This window comes from Quercus robur, chromosome 4, assembly GCF_932294415.1.
Source record: "Quercus robur chromosome 4, dhQueRobu3.1, whole genome shotgun sequence".
In the NCBI taxonomy this organism is placed as follows: Eukaryota; Viridiplantae; Streptophyta; class Magnoliopsida; order Fagales; family Fagaceae; genus Quercus; species Quercus robur.
Window position 1 is genome coordinate 66,362,193 of NC_065537.1, and position 18,133 is coordinate 66,380,325.

The window sequence follows — 18,133 nt, forward strand, 5'->3', positions numbered from 1 at the left end:
CCTTAACAGTTATGGTATATGATAGCAAATATGTACGAAGAAAGGTAGATACATAGATTTTTTATGTCAAAATATAATTAAATTAAGTAGATATACTTAACCAAATTGATGTAGCTTAAGAATAAAGTAGGCTTATTCAAAAAATTTGTAGATGAAGCATAGGCTTGTTCTAAATGCTCAAGTTCAACTCAGCTCCATAACAAACCATGCTTGAACATTTTCTTTAACTTGTTATAACCCCTTAAAAAATTATCAACATTTTCTTATAATATATTATATATCTTTAATTGTGAATGCTGTTTAACAAGAGTTTCATTGGTAGTTCTTGACTTTTAGAACTTTCATTGTACAGCGTTCATTAATCCAAATGCGAGATTTACTTGGTCGTATTTATACTGGCGTTAAAGGAAACATTGCTGTCTATAATCCTGATGTTAGGGCAGGAGACAGCTATGGATTTATACATATCAGTAGCGGCACAGAAGGGAATCTGAATTCTATCACGACGGGATGGATGGTATTTTAAGATGTCATTCATATTGAGGAAACAATCGTTTTACCATTGCTTTAGGACATTATGACCAAAAAATTAATTTTGTAATTGGTATATAAAGGTTGAAATTCTAATATTTATAGAGGAAAAAATGAGTTAAATGAATTGCTAAAGGATAACAGTTATCGGGAAAATTGATAATCATATACAAATGGAACAACATTACCAGAAATTTTCAAAAAGAATAATTTTTGTGCTGCTTGATTCAAACAGGTTTCTCCAACTCGTTACAATGGTATTGTGCATCCTTTTTTCTTTATACATTGGACAGTAAGTTTTCTATACTTTTGTTTTCACATATTTAAAAATTTGTTAAAGATTTCTAATATCTATTAATGTTATCATTTATTATATAATTTACTTGTGGTATATGTGTGCTTCTTGTTTGCTAGTGTTTCAATCCATTGAATATTTTGGATACTATCAGTTCTTTGAAAATTTTACGTAGAATTACTAGCTGGGTACACATGAAAGTTTGTTGCTTTGGATAACAATACATTTATAAATTACAGTCAGATGGTTCAAGAGAAACGGGCTGCTTCAACCTTGATTGCCCAGGTTTTGTTCAAATTGACAGAACAATTCATCTTGCGGCATCTCTAAGTAATGTATCCATTCCTTACGGTCCTCAATTTGAGATTGAAGTCTTTATTTATAAGGTAAATTTATTGTTAATCATAATTGCATAGTATTATTTTTATTTTGTAATATGGGCAAAGTTTAAATACAATACCTTAGGTATTATTTCTTAGATTTTCCAATTAAATCTTTCCATATGGTCTCTTATAATCCACATCTGCTAAACGATTAGATCAAATGGTAGCCTACTGGTGAATTGGCTTGGGTAAGGTGATGAAGTCAATTTTCACTCAGTTTGGGTTCTCGACCGTTCAATATATTGGAGGCGATGAAATCAAGGTTTCAGTGCCACTGCCGCTGATAGCCTGATAAGGTGGTTGGGTTCAACGTGATTTTGGTGTTGCTGTGCGGTGGTTGGGTTCAAGATTTTTTATTTATTCATAATTTATTTATAAAAAAGATTTTAAAAAATCATCACTATGTTAAAGAGTTTGACACCATTTAGCAAATGTGGATTATAAGTGACTACGTAGAAAGATTTAATTGAAGAATTTAAGGAATAGTACCTAAGTTTTGCCCTTAACCTTATTACATGTATATGGTTCCATATATTCAAAATTTGAAACAAAGTTGAAAAGGGCTCCTAGAGTTTAATTTGTGACTTTGATCATATACTCTCGCTCTTTTATATGACGGGGATGATGGCAATTGGTGGGTAAAATACAGCGATATTAATGTTGGATATTATCCAGCAGAAATATTTAATAATTTCACTAATCCTGGAATTGTTGGTTGGGGAGGTGCTACTGTTGCTCCTAATCCCCCAGCTGGAATTTGCCCACCATTGGGATCTGGAATATTTCCAGATGGCAAATATGAGCATTCATGTTCAATTAGATTGGTTCAGTATTTAAATAATACAGGAATTCGTGACCTTGATGACCATAGCTATGAGAAAATCATTGATAGTCCCGGCTATTATAACGTAAGGGATCCTGAATATCGTGTGTTGCAAGGATACACCTTTGATTTTGGTGGACCAGGTGGAGACTGGTAATTAAAATATTTTGTAACAATTATCTTTGCGAAAATAAACTAGAAAGTTATAGCTGCTCGTTCGGCTATGACCATTCATGTCAATAACAGCAAGTTGTCCTTCCATACTTTTAATATATTGAACTTAATTGATAATATGTTTTTGTGTTTCGTTCTTTAGAAACCCAACCAAATCTTTTAGGTTTTGCATCAAGTACTATCTTACTTCTATAAATAGCATCGTGTTGATCTGAGTTCGCTTTGTTATTATTAATAGCTACGCACACGAACAATGCCATATTCTAAACATTATTGTAGCATATAGGAGGAAAAAACAATTTAGTCACTTAAATTCGTGGTTTTAAAAATAGAACCATTGAAAAAACTTGAAACTCGGAAGAGGAGGGGTTCATGATTTTAAGGTTGGACTGGGTTTTAATCGGAGATCAAACTGTGATGATGTAATAATTATTTTAACTAGTCTCTTTAGAAGTTTTTTCTTTTCTTTTTTTAAGAGATAGGAGAGTAATGAGATATAGTTACCAAAAAAATGAACACACATCCACACATAGTTTAAATAACGACTTCAATCCTATTAAAGTGTATTCTTTTGTGCTAGATCTCATAACATTCATATCTGGCTCGGTGATTTGCAAATGTATAAACCTCGAAATGGGATAAATGAGTTTTGGCATTTTATTTTTAAAAAAAATCTCTTAATAGTAATATAGGTGATATTTTGTTTTTATACTTCTTTTTCCTATATATTTTTTTAAAACAATACAAATAAGAAATTTTTTAACACAGCTATAGTATTTATCATAACACATTGTTTACATAAATAGTCTAAAATCTTCCAAAACATGATAATACCAAAAGCTGCTGAAAAACAATTAAAATGAGCAAAAAAAGACACTAAACAATAATTCTGTTTAAGATGGTATTTGTTTAATTTTACTCTAAACAACCCAAGGGAAGAAATGGCACATTGTCATTGGGATCATTCAAGACGTATTCGCTTTTGCATGCACTTAAAAGTTCTTCAGCATCTCCTGTTAACAATTATTACCAAATATTTGTTATAGTTGGACTTTGTTAACCTTGATGAACTTAATCATTTAATCACATACCTCTATTGCTCCCCTTTCACGTGTGAGCCGAAACTACCTATTAATAAGTGAGATCCAATACATGGAAATTTAAATGCTAGGTAGAGTGAAGGAGACATGGATCAAACTCAAGACCTTCTACTTTGATACCATGAATAATACAGTCCATATTCTATTTTCATCCCTAAAAATTTAAAATGTCCCTTATTTAGTCCATTCATCCACTTTCGTTAGGTTTTTCTAGTGTCTAATTGGATGCATACTTTATGGATGAAAATAGAACCTAGACTACGTTTAACTGACGAAAACAATATAATTTGTGTTTTATTTATTTTCCCTGATAACTTCCAGGTTCTTTTCCATTAGACACTTAAGCAAAAAATTCAATAGGGTGAATGGAAGAATTAATTTAGAACATTTTTTTATTTTCAGTGATGGAAAAAGAATATTTTATTTTAAAGACAAAAATAAAACCTAGAATATATTTTAAAGTTGAAAAGAATATCTTAACCTAAAATTTATTGCAAGCATGGATAAATGTACGTTTGATACAATGTAATGATGATTACAGTATAATAAGACTAAGTATTATAAGGAATAAAAGAAGTTGGAATGGAATAATAATTCTTATTCAACCATTTGGTGATGACACATATCACCAAATGGTTGAATAGGAATTATTATTCCAAATGGTATCATATTTAGTCAAATTTCCCAAAACACTCTTTTACAAAATTATATATTTACACATATTGGATTATGTTTTGAATCAATTTTCAAATTGTTATGACAAAAAAAAAATTATATATACAATAAAACAAATTAACTAGAGTTTCTCTATTTAAAAATGTCAAACTAAAAAAAATAAAACCTTGACAATACCCAATTAGGGTTTGGCCTCAATTGCTATTAAAAGAGTTTTTAGATGTTGTGACCATTTTGATCCACTATCTGATCGTGTTGTATTTTTTTTTTTTTTTTTTACCCCTTTTGGCTTTAAAGCTAGTATTTTGCACCTTTTTCCAAATTTTTTGGATTTTGGTATTTGTTTTGGCGCATGAATTAAGGTCAGATAAAATATGGTATCGACAAGGAGTTTTGATATATAATAAAAATAAAAAAGAATTCATTTAAGGAAATATATTGTGGAAATGTCAAATATATTGAATTGTGAAATCAATTTTTAAGACTTTCTCCATAAAATTCTTTATAAAGGAAGTGATACAAATTATAGAAAGAAATTACAAATGAATTTCCACTTGTTTCAACTTTAATATTTTATGGAAAATGAATCATTTTTCAAAAAACATTTCCTAGATAATTATCTCATTTTCTTATATTTCATAACAACCTTAAAATGATTCAAAAAATTATTTTTTGATTTTTGCGAGAGATAGAGTTTTTTTTTTTTTTTTAAATAAAAAAATAAAAACCCAAATCAAGCCAAGCTTAGAATAAAAAATATACCATCATCTCACACCAAAATGTTTTTTTATTATTATTTTTATTTTTATTTTTTTAATGCAGTGAATTTAAAGGCATGTCTCAAAAAAAAAAAAAAAAAAAAAAAAAAAAAAAAACCTACTTTGGAATTACCTAAGAATTGGCCCTCTTTTTAAACTTTTTCTCCCAAAATGAAGAAAGAAAAACCTCACTCTTTTTTATATATTAGTTTTGGTGGCATCTACAAGACACACTTATTCTTTACACTTAATGTAACTCTAAATTATGTTACACTACCTAATAACCTTTTGTTTGATTAATATTTCAAAATTTTCACCATTGGATTATATATTATCTATATTATCAAAACTATATTATCAAAACACATACTAAGTTTCGTATTAATCGAATTGTATTTATTATTCAATTTAGTAACCTATCTTTTTTATGCACAATTTTAATTACAAAAACTTAAAATTTAAATATTTAATTGATGATAAAATTATTAATCTCATATCATACTAACAATTTGCAAGCATGTAGACTAGAGTATAAGTAAAAAATTTAATCCAACGATAGATTTCCTCCAACAGAAACATTTACATTAGTTGAGTGCATGGATTGAATTGAAGGGTGGTTTTTTTAATCAGCCCATCACATGTATCAGTGCCCTCAACTCAAACACACTAACCCACCAGTCCTAATCTACAGGGTCCAATCTGAACTAAACAAAGCCCATCACTCAAAATACGAACCCACGAGCAATCCAACCCATAGGTTTCTATAAACGCTGCACACTTCTGTTATTAAATAAAAATAAAAATTAAGACTAAGCCCAATGATAGCTGCACCCCTTTTAAAACCCAATGCTCAATTTTAACCCAAAACTTACACAATCCAATCCGAAATCCTTCATTAAACCCAAGTCAAGCCAAACCCAGAATAAAAATATATCATCAGCCCATTCTGAACCCAAAATTAAATTCATAATATAGAATAGAACGCAAGCTCAAGCAGTTTATAACCGGTAAAAAATTAAGCTTGCTGAGGAAACCTTTGATACAACAAAAGGCACATAACATGTAAATATGGCACATTAAATTAAGCCCAAGAAGCCACCGGTGCAGTCCACACAAATGGCAAAGTTCACAAACTATTCAAGTCAACACCCATATTTTTGGGCCATCTCCAATAAAGAATTTACGGAAAAAATCTCTGAATTAATCTTATTGTTAAGTCCAACCCATGAGGGGATAAGTTCAGAGGTTTTTTTCTTTTCCTTTTTTTTAATAGGAACTAATCTCGTCACATGCGCTCCATATGTTCGACGAAACTTTTCTTTTATTTTGAGTTTAATATAATTTTTAATTTGAATTTATTTATCGTCAACAAAGTTACACAAGAAGATATTTTTATAAAACTAAAATTTAAGATTTGAAATGGAATAAATTGTTGTATTAGTTTTAAGAAGAAAAAAAATGTATCAAACGTATGCGAGATATGTTTAGATAAAGAATGTGATAATTTTTAGTAAAAAAGTTTCTTTGATAATATATATTTTTTTAATTTTGTTGAATTACAATTTTAACCACATTTTTTTTTATTTTTTAAAAATAAGGATTATCTAATTAGATTAATGGTATTTTGGACATTTTTTGAAATCATAACTAACTTTTTGAATTTTCTTAATATATAAAAATGATCACCTTGTTATTCTTCTAACCTATGTGAAATTCTAAAATTAACAAGGAAACCTCTGAACTCATCCCCTTATGGGCTGAACTTAACAAATCCCAACCTCCAAATCATATGACATGTTTAATTTTCACTATCTATTTTGGGAATTATTTCCCTTTGCAAGCCCCACCCACCCCCTCCCCCCAAGGGGACTTGTGGAAGCACTACTCCACATCCTCAACAGAGGAAGAAGCAATCACTAGAATTTAGCATTGCAATCTTATTAATTACATTCTTCACAAATCTCACTTTCTATTGGTACCCCTTTCCTTTAGTGTTTTAATGAATGAAAGGCTCCTCCCTACCTTTTGCTCCATCATATATGCTCCACCTTTAACTGTCTCAGCAATCAACTTGTTAAGAAACTTGAAAGTTGACCCTTCATTGCCACCAAAGTATCTTTATTAATGTTCATAACTCCATCTCTTAGTAATATCCATAGTGTTAAGTATCTAGTTGACTTAAAAAAATCAAATTGCTTCCAAGTTTGAGTATATCTAGCAAAACTCGACTACTCCAACTGGAAAATTATGCTTTATACTATCATTCTTGGGAGATTTTGAGCAATAGATTATATCTATAAGTCATATCTAGTCTCTAAGAATCAACATTAGTTTTTCTTATAAAAAAATTCTCAATCTTAGTTACATCGATAAAAAATGACTACAAAGTATTTTATAATTCATTTGATGATTTTGTAGATTATTTTAGTTTTAATTGTAACCAAAATTTCATATGAATGGGATTAGCTACTTTGCCATTTATTTATTCTTTAAAATGTTGTAATAAGTCATGCTAAAGACACTTCTCGTACTTCCTCTCTAGAAGCTTCCATAGACAACTAAATTTCTGCCACAATTTGCCTAAAGTTCTAGAAGCTGCCTTGACAAAGAAATAAGAAAAAGGAAGATGTACAGAAACCGAAAACTTGTAGAATCTGACAGAAAATAAATGAAGCTAGCTTGGAGCCAAGGAGTTCCCACATGCGTATATTAGCATAATCACCAAGCCATAGTTAAGAGAGTCCATGTGTCCTGCAAAAGTGAAGTGTGTATGGTGGAGTGGTGTCCTTCAAGTCAATGGCCGTGTGTGTCCAAGTGATAACACACCTGTGGAGCAAGTGGAAGCTAAAAAAAAAAGCACAACATGAAAGAGAACAAACAAAATTTTATTTCAAAATAATGATAACACACTTGTACATATATAGTCACAACCTATATATACTCACTTAGACATACACGGCTATTCACTTGATGGACACTACTCCACTATACACACCACTTTTGTGAGGCACATGAACACTCTTAACTAAGGCTTGGTGGTTATCCTTCTTCCATAGACGTGGGAACACCTTGGTTCCAATTTATACTTGCTGGAGGTCAGTTAAGTAACAGACATTGAAGCTTAGTTTTTTCACAAGGCAGCTTCTAGAACTTTTAGGCAGATTTTGTCTGAAATTTAATTGTCTAGGGAAGCTTCTAGAGAGAAATATTTTGTAGATAGAGGGTGGGAACTGGTGATGCCATAAGCTTATGGTCAGACCCATGGCTCCCTTCCACTACTCACTCGAAAATTCTTTCTCCCATCGTACTAGAATTTACAGAAGCATAAGTTAGTTTTCTCATCAACCCGATTTCCAAGCAGTGGGATGTTGTCTTGCTGCCAATCTGATCCAATTCATTCCACTTTGTCAAAATCCGTTTGAAGACAGGCTCATCTAGCCCTTCACTCAATCTCGAGTTTTCACAATGAAATCGGGCTACAAATTTCTATCTCCAGGAATGGAGTCTTCAGGTCCTAGCACACTGCATGAGGTGCAAGCTGTTTGGAAGAAGGTATGGGGTCGAGTGGTCCAAAGTAAGGTTTCTTTTTTTTTTTTTTTTTTTTTTTTTTTTTTCTTTTTTTTTCTTTTTTTTTTTTTAATGGAGCTTTCGATACCATATTTTATCCGGTCCCAATTAACGTGTCGATGATAAAAATTCATTAAAAATTAAAAGGTGAAAATTATGATTTTTAAAGCTAAAAAGGGGTAATAAATAAACGTAACATGATTAGGCAAAGAATCAAAAAAGTTGCAATGATTAAATCCCTTCTAATAAGAATTAAGACCAAAAACCCTAATTGGGAATGGTCAAAAAGTTTGATTTTTTGATCAGGTAGTTAGATTGGGTTAAATTTTAGACCATCTCGTAAGTCATATTTTTCCCTTTGAAATTACAATTTACGGGCTAAAATTGGAATTAAAATGGAAGAGATATCAATAAACTCTGGAACCCTGATTAAATGTTTCACTTTTTTGAGATAGATTTATTTTCCACTAAAATTTTGTGGAAAAAAAACTCTCTCGTGGAAGTCAAAAAATAGTTTTTCAACTTATTTTAAGGTTATTACAAAATATAAGAAAATAAGATAGTTATCTAGAAAAAGTTTTCTTTTTTTTTGAAAACTGAATCATTTTCCATAAAATGTTAATGTTGAAACAAATGGAGATTCTTTTATAATTTGTTTCTATAATTATATCACTTCCTTTATAAAGAATTTTATGGAGAACGTCATAAAAATTGAATACATTTATCAGTTCCTTTATAAATAATTTTATGGAGAGTCTTAAAAATTGAATCCACATTTCAATATATTAGATCTTTCCATAATATTTTTTCTTAAATGAATTCTTTTTAATTTCTATTATATACCAGCAGTCCTCTGTAAATAGTTTTTGAGTTCAGTTCACAGTGATTCTGCATATCTATATTGAATTGGAGAGGTAATGGATTTTGAAAAAATGATTATTCATGTGGTTTTTTGCCTATGTTTGACTAGCTGTTATCAAGTGAATGGAACACGAATTATATCCAAATAAGAGGACTTGAAGTTGGAAAGAAAACTCAAGTTCATCAACAAACTTCCTCTTTAAAGCATTCAGGTATTAGGGTTTTTTAGATTGATGTTCATTATTTTTATATGTTGCAATATTGTAATGTATTCTACGAGTCAAAAAATGAATGTGACACGAAAGATTATCAAACATATAGATTTAAACATTCCATTTAGAGCATATGTGTTCTTCTTGTTGTTATTATTTTAATTCATTGTGGTTCAGATCTCACCCCGCCCCCTCCCCAGAATCATAATAATAATAATAAAGTATCTTTACAATCACAATTATCTTCTTCTTCTTCTTTGTTTTCTTCTTATTATTATTAATTTTGTATAGAACTTGTTTTGAATCTGTACATCTTTTATTTTGTAGACAGAGTTTGGATATATCATTGATTGTATTGATATCAATAAACAATCGGCCTTTGACCATCCTTTATTGAAAGATCACAAAATCCAGGCAATTGAGCAATGATCAAATCTATTTATTCCCATATCAGAAGAAATAAACAATTGGTTATATATATATATATATATATATAATTGATTGTTTAGAAATTAAAACAATATTCTTGTTTAGAAATTTTATTCAAATATTGAATTTATTGAAAGAATAGGACACTCAAATTGATCTTTTGACTATTTAGTATTTACTAAAGTTCAAAAGCAAAAAATTTAGAAGCCCAAAAGATTAGAAAAAAAAAATATTAAAAGCCCATAAAATAAAAGTGCAAAACTGAAGGAAATTATGGTTATTTGATCAAGATAACTCAACATAAAAAAAATTTAGACCATTTGAATTCGCTATTTCTAAAATATTTGTTATTTTTCTAAAAAATCATTTGATTTTCATAGTTTAAATAGTGTTTTTTCCAATTTTGCTAATCTTTCATACAGATTCAAATTTTTGTATGGTTCATTGGATTTACATTAGTATGAGTATATGCTAACATTTGTAAATGTAATAACGAATGAATTATTAGTACAAGGAGATGTACAATAAAGATATAGAATGATTCCGATATAATAGAATGACATAAATTGATATATATAACTTACTTTTATTTGTTTGTTTAGAATACAGAGTTGACCTCAAAATTTTAGAACTAAGACTTCATTGTTATTGCTGTGTTTTAGTTATTATTGTTGTTGTTGTTGTTGTTATTGTTGTTGCTGCTATTAATAAAGATTTGTAACTTGGGAAACACATTATGTTTTTTGGTTTGGGTTTTTGCTTTTTCAAAGAAGACCTTGTTTTTCACTAAGAACAACAAAGAACATAGGTCCATCGCGAATCAGACCTTCAGTGATCGGTTAAGGGAAAGATACTTGTCCATTAGGAACCATTCCTATTCGTAGGACAACAAAAGAGGACCTTATAACAATTAAGTCATTGTCAAATAATATTCATCCTCAAACAACAGCATCTCCTAGTGTTCAAGTAAGTTCTTTGCTGTATATTTTGAGATGTTGAATGCAATCATAGCCACACTTGGTATCAGAAAAAATACACATAACATTTTAACAAAAATATGTGGCTGTAAAAGGATTTGTGAAAATGGTTGTTCAACATTGTTTATTAACTAAATGAACCAAATTTGAGCTCAAGTTTGAAGTTTGTTTATCTAAAGAACCAAGTCTAACTAGAACTATAACTTGACTCAATATATTTGTGAACCCTAAAAATAATACTTTCAGTATTTAATTATGAAAGAATTTATGGAAAATTTTATCAAAAGATGCACCATTATTTCTTGTTTGGAAAAACAGAACTACTACTGAAATATATAAAAATTTATCAATAAAATTTAATATAGTATTTGATGGCTATTATGTACAAAGAGAGATAGATACATAGATTTGTTTTGCAGAAATTAAATGAAATTAAGTTAAAATAGAGTTGATCTTATGAACAAACTTAGAGTTTTGTTCAAAAAATTAATAAACCATTCTTAGGCTTGTTCTGTATGCCCAAATTCGGTTTGAGCTCCATAGCCAAGTAAACAAATCAAGCTTGAATACTTTAATCCTTGACTTAGTTTGATTCATTAAAATCCTTAAAAAAGTATAACTTATATTTATATATTATAAAATTTTAATTTTATTCTTTAATCTGGAATGTTGTAATATAGAGTTTTCAAATGTGGTTGACTTTTAGAACTTATATTGTACAGCGTGTAGTTCTACAATTGAAAAAGATTAAAGATAAAAGTTACACTGGAGTTTCAGGAGACATCGGTGTGTATAATCCTAAAGTTCAGGAGGGAGGGAGCTCTGCCGCAATCTATGTCCTGAATGGTCCAGAGAATAATTTGAATACTATCATAACAGGGTGGATGGTAACTTAAATTTATACTTATTTTGTTGATATTCCCACCTTAATCTTTGATTTGATGCACTTCTATTGATCTAGGTAAAATGGTCTAGTCATGAATGCAATAAATGATGTGCATTTTTAATGAAGAAAAATGGGTTGTTTTTCCTTTTTTTATTTATTTTTTTTATTTTTAGAATCAGGGTTGTTTTTCCTTTCTTTACCAATTCATTCCACTTTTTTCTGTTTCCATGATAACGGAACTTTAACCTTTTTAATTAATTTTTAAAATTGAGTTTTGGTAATGATATCTTATAGTGAAACATTAATCTTTTTTCCTTAATATGAATGTCATCTTATTCATCATCATCATCATCATCGAAGGGTTGTTTTTCCTTTGATGAATAAGATGCCATTCATATTGAGGAAAAAAAAATGTTTCACTATAAGATATCATTACCAAAAACTCAATTTTTTTTATTATAATTAATTAGAAAGGTTAAAGTTCTGATATCTATGGAAACAGAAAAAAGTGTAATGAACTGGTAAAAAAAATACAATAAATCACCTTGGGGCCTAGACATGATTGAAATTTTTGTGTTAATAATCAATGTATAATAAAACTTCAAAATTTTCTGTGGGTATTCAAAAGAATTTAATGTTTATACTCATTGATTCCAAACAGGTTTCTCCAAGTCTATACAAGGGTACCAGGTATTCTTATTTCTTTACATATTGGACAGTAATTAGTTCTCTATTCTTTCGTTACTACACATTTAAAAATCCATAGAAGGATTCTCATTTATCTATTTAAGTGATTATTTATTATCCTTCTCAAAAAAAATAAAAAAATAAAAAGTGATTATTTATTATGTAACTTTTTGCTTGTGGTATAAGCTTGTTTCTTGTTGGCTAATATTTGAACCATTAAAATTTTGGATACTAATTAACAGTGCCTTTGAAAATTACAGAGTGATGGTTCTATAAACACAGGCTGCTATAATGCTAATTGCGCAGGTTTTGTGCAAATTGACAAAAGCATTTATGTTGGGTCACCTTTTCTTAATATATATATTCCTAATGGACCTCAATTAGAGACATCAGTCTCTATTGTAAAGGTAAATCTATTGTTAATGTTAGGTTTTAGATTCCTGTAAATTAGATTGTTTAACTTAATTAATTAACCAAGTGAATACTTAGATTTATTATTCAGATTTAGATTAAAACAAAACAATCATATCATGCAAAGCAGCGGAAAAGTAAATAACACAACGATATAATGACTTAGGAAAACCAAACCGGTAAAAAACTTAGGGAGGATTTAACCTAACTATCCTTAAGATAAAAAACAAATTCACTATCGAGAATCAAAGTTTACAATAAAACTTAGACCATTAACATCTTATTGCTATCACATGTAGAACTTACTAACACGACTACGTGCAAACTCCGAATCCATGGACTCCTTCTCTATTAGGCCTTTGCAACACAAGCACCCACACTTGTGATAAATACACAAACTCTCCTGTTTGTGACTATAAGACCACCCTTGAAGGTCTAGATCTTCAACTATTGTTGATCTTGATGCAGTAACTTCAATAATACCAAATCTTGAGATATTATTCAAGAAATAACACCAATAGAAGACTTTAGAGAGTTTTTAGGTACAAAAACCATAGATCTACAAAAGATGCACACTCTTCTCTCTCTGAAAAGCCTTATAAAAAAGTTCTTAGGGTTTCCTTTATATACTAGTAATGTTTTACTTGAAACCCAATACGTTTAAGTAGAGTTTAGACTGAAATAGAATTCTGCAGATACGTGTTTCGATCCGTCAAAGTTGTTTCTCGATCAGTCGAACTAGGAAGATTTCAAATTCTTCTTTCTGTAGTTTGTATGTTCTTGAATATTGACTTGAATCACCTTGAGCATTGTCTAATAATACCTATAAACTCAATGATCTATTTCTAAACAAGTTTGTGTTCATAATTTGCCAATTGTTCTAAACTTTTAGAAGCAAACAGTTAATAATTGTGGTTTTTTTTTTTTTGGGTACTAGTAATATTTAACCTTCTAGTCTAGGTTTGTAGTTCCATATATTCACATATTGAAATGAAGTTGAAAAAATGTATATAGAGTTTCGGAAGGAGAACTATGTCTAGAATATTTTCACAATACTTTCACAATAAATCTTAAGTGGTAGGTTTTTATTAGCTGTTATTAGTAAGTAATAAAGTAATTTCAGTAGTAGATTCAAATTAAGACCAATAGCAACTTGCTATCTAGGATTTGTTGTTAAAGTATTACGAAAATGTTATGGATATAGCACTTATCTTTTGGAAGAGTTTTATGTTGATTATATATCCCTCTTTTACGTTGCAGGATTTAGATGAAGGAAATTGGTGGATATCCAAAGATGATATTAATATTGGACATTTTCCATCTAAGTTATTTCAGAATCTCACCAAAGCAGAAACTGTTGGATGGGGAGGAGTTACTGTTACTACCCCAAACGGAATTAGCCCACCCATGGGATCTAGAATATTTCCAGACATTGATTATCAGCATATATCTTCATTTAAAAATATCTGGTATAAAAATGAAATAGGACTCAAATATGGGCCTTATCGTGATTACATTCGCGAGATCATCGTTGATAACCTTGAGTGCTATGGCTTAGATTATAATGGATATCAGGGTATAATAGATGAATACACCTTTGAGTTTGGAGGACCTGGTGGACAATGTGGCAATTAAAATATTTTGTACAAGTTTTTGTTGGAGAAATAAATTGGAAAGATACGCCTTTGAGTACTATGACCATTCATCATGTTGAAGATCTTAAGTTGTCCCTTCATGTTTAACGTATCATAAATTCTAAGGCCACATAAAATTTCATAATTTGTGCTACAACTGTCCACATGACAGTCTGTAAGTAGTGAAGAAAAAGTGATAGGTTCATATAAAAATGATAGAATGTTAGTCACAGCCTGACACGTAAGATAATTGTGGTATTTTATGTGGTACTAGAACTACTCTGTACATATTTTCCTTAACTACAGTCCTACTTCTATAAATAGCAGTGTTGATATGAGTTCAATAACTAACAAAGTGCACATTATTGTAGCTTAACGAAAAAAATCAAATTAGTCACTTAAATCACAATTCAATCTCTCTCTCTCCATGAAACAACTCCGTCTCTATTTGGTAGCCAGCTACAATCAATCATATAAATAAAACACTAAGGTCTGTGGAAGATCTATTCAACCTTTGTTCCTATTTTCAGGTTTCAAAGAATTAAAATAGACGCGAGAAGAAATCTCCTCTAAAAAAGGAAAATTTATTGGGCTTATGATTGAGAAGTAACAATTGGGCTTCTGATTTTACGAGGGGCTTAATTTAGCAGCCTCCGCATCCTAGCATGTGGTAATGTTAATGGCCTTTCTAGGTTGATTTTATGGGCCTAGCTTAACTCGATTCCAAGGCCCATGTATATGGAATGTAGACTTAAACAGTTTCTGAGCTTTACCAGTTGTGTGGGCTGCACCGGTGGCTTCTTGGGCTGAATTTCATGAGCTCATGGACCTTTTGTTGTGTCAAGACTCAAAAGTGTCCTCAACAAGCGTAAACCCTCTTCAAGTTCAAAGTTCAAACGCATGCAAACCATAAGCAACTACTTCCTTGAAAATAGTAAATTAATTCAGCTTTCCCCTTTCATTTGGTCCTTGGTTGGTAAGGCTTTTTGTAACCGTGCAACAAGACCTTATAAATAAATTTGAGTTGGTGTTTCCAATAGAAATTATACGGTGAAGATGAAATAAAAGAAAATAGTAAGAGTAATGCTACAACCATAAACTATTTTACAATATTTTTACAAATTGTTGATGTAGCTAATTTTTTATTGGATTTCACCTAAAAATGGATTTTTATAAAACTAAAATTTAGGATTTGAAATGAAGTAAACTGCTAGATTAGTTTTAGGGAAAAAAATGTATCAAACGTATTTAAGATATGTTTAAATAGAGAATGTGCTAATTTTTAATAAAAAAGTTTCTTTGATAATTTTTTTTTTGTTTTGTTGAATTACAATTTTAACCATATATATATATATATATATATTTTAAGAATAAAGATTGTCTAATTAGATTAGGGGTGTTTTGGACATTTTTTGAGATTATAACTAACTTTCTGAATCCTTTTAATATATAGAAATTAAGTATCACTTTGTTTATTCTAAAAAAAAAAAAAAAAGTATAACCTTGTTATTCTTCTAACCTATGTGGAATTCTAAAATTAACAAGAAAATCTCTAAACTCATCCCTTATGGGCTGGACTTAACAAATCCCAACCTCCAACTCATGACGTGTTTAATTTTCACCATCTATTTGGGAATTATTTCCCTTTGCAAGCCCCACCCACCCCCTCCCCCAGGGGACTTGTGGGAAGCACTACTCCACATCCTCAACATAGGAAGCAATCACTATAATTTAGCTTTGCAATCTTATTAATTACATTCATCACAAATCTCGCTTTCTTCTGTTCATTGGTACCCCTTTCCTATAGTGTTTTAATGAATGAAAGGCTCCTCCCTACCTTTTGCTCCATCATATATGCTCCACCTTTAACTGTCTCAGCAATCAACTTGTTAAGAAACTTGAAAGTTGACCCTTCATTGTCACCAAAGTATTTTTATTAATGTTCATAACTCCATCTCTTAGTAATATCCATACTGTTAAGTATCTAGCTAACTTAAAAAAATCAAATTGCTTCCAAGTTTGAGTATATCTAGCAAAACTCGGCTACTCCAATTGGAAAATTATGATTTTTATTATCATTTTTGGGAGATTTTGAACAATAGATTATATCTCTAAGTCATATACAGGCTCTAAGAATCAATATTAGTTTTTCTTATAAAAAAAATAGAAATCTTAGTTACATCGATAAAAAAAAAATGACTAGAAAGTATTTATAATTTATTTGATGATTTTGTAGATTATTTTAGTTTTTAATTGTAACCAAATTTCATATGAATGGGATTAGCTACTTTGCCATTTATTTACTTTTTTAAATGTTGTAATAAGTCATGCTAATTCTATCTTTCTTTCTTTTTCTTCGTATTCTTCTATTTTTTTTTCCTTTTATCAATCAAAAATTGAAATCAGAAACCTAACCTAAAGAAAAAAACTTCATCAACGACAAACTAAAACCCAATACACGACAGCGCCTCTGCCTCAAACTTGAGCAAGTGAGCAACAGAGCACATTGCACCGGCCTTAAACTTGAGCTCCAGAGCACATCAGGCATCAGAGATCGGAGATCAGTTCGATCGAATCAGAGATCAGTCATGCTTGACTTGGCCTCAATTCCTTCCTCGCCTCAACGTGCTGCCCGACGATGCCACCTCTCAGGCCTTCTTGCTTCCTCAAGGTATTTCATCTTTACACTTTACTTCTCTGAGTTCTCTCTTTTTTTCTCTCTTACTTCTTTGGGTTAATGGGTTTGCTTTGGTCTGAGCTCTCTATCTCTCTCTCTCTCTCTGATTCTCTCTTTTTCTCTTTGAATTTTGAACTATAATTGGCTTTATGCTTAGCTTTACTTTATAACTTTATTCAATTATTTGCCCCTGTTTTGACTTTATCTGTTGGTGTTGGTGAGTTATTAAGTTTGTCTTTTAGTGTATTGTGAATTTATCTAATTGGCTCTTGTGACTGGGGGCATAGGCTTGTCTGTTGAATGGAGGGTGGATAGGGGCCACGGAGTTAGGGTGGGATATTTGAATTGGGGGAAGTAAAGGCAGCAGAGGCAGTTAGCCTAACTTACCAATAAAAAGACAAAATTAAATTATGTTAGGACTTAGGCATGAGGCAGGCAATGGGTTGAGCCATGGGGTGTGTGCTAATAGTTAGTAAAGAAAAATAGTGAAACAACTAAACAATAATAATTAATAATTTAATTAACCAATACATTATAAAAGACAAACAAATTAAATTATATTAGGCTAAACAACAATTAATAATTTTATAATTAATGAAACAGTAGAAAGAAGTTTTTCAGCAATGAAATATATAAAGAATGAACTGCGCAATCGAATGGAAGATCAGTGGATGAATGAGTGGTTGATTGTATATATTGAAAGAAATGTAGCTTGTAGCATTGATAATGAGACTATCATGCAACAATTTCAAAATATGAAAACTCGTAGAAGACAATTGTAAACTTTATGTATTTGCGTGGTTTTTGATTATTATTGTTGTCAATATATGAATTTCTCTTTTTATTAGATTATGTAATTTATGCTTCATAAGGAATACCCTGAGAAAAATTCCTGGAGCCGCCATTGACTTAGGGAGAGAATTAGTTTACTTTTGTTTTTATATTGTGTTTCTTATTGTTTATATATCTTTCTTTTTACACATGCGTTGATTTTTTTCTTTTAAGTGTTTTTAGGAAAGATAGGTACATTCTGATCAAGATCTTCTACCTCTT

At 30.3% G+C, this 18,133-nt stretch overlaps 2 protein-coding genes across 2 annotated transcripts; both read left to right on the plus strand.

The window, feature by feature from the left end:
- Positions 1–367: 367 nt before the first annotated feature.
- LOC126722423 (uncharacterized) lies at positions 368–2,264 on the plus strand. The gene is made up of 4 exons (XM_050425574.1): positions 368–517; positions 767–823; positions 1,066–1,212; positions 1,821–2,264. Exons 1-4 carry the CDS (start codon positions 368–370, stop codon positions 2,187–2,189), a joined length of 723 nt encoding a protein of 240 aa, XP_050281531.1. The 3' UTR covers positions 2,190–2,264.
- Positions 2,265–8,204: 5,940 nt separating this feature from the next.
- On the plus strand, positions 8,205–14,404 carry LOC126722424 (uncharacterized). Its single transcript, XM_050425575.1, has 4 exons — positions 8,205–8,291; positions 11,508–11,672; positions 12,619–12,765; positions 14,030–14,404. The coding sequence occupies exons 1-4, from the start codon at positions 8,205–8,207 to the stop codon at positions 14,402–14,404; spliced, it is 774 nt and encodes a 257-aa protein (XP_050281532.1).
- The last annotated feature ends 3,729 nt before the right edge of the window (positions 14,405–18,133 follow it).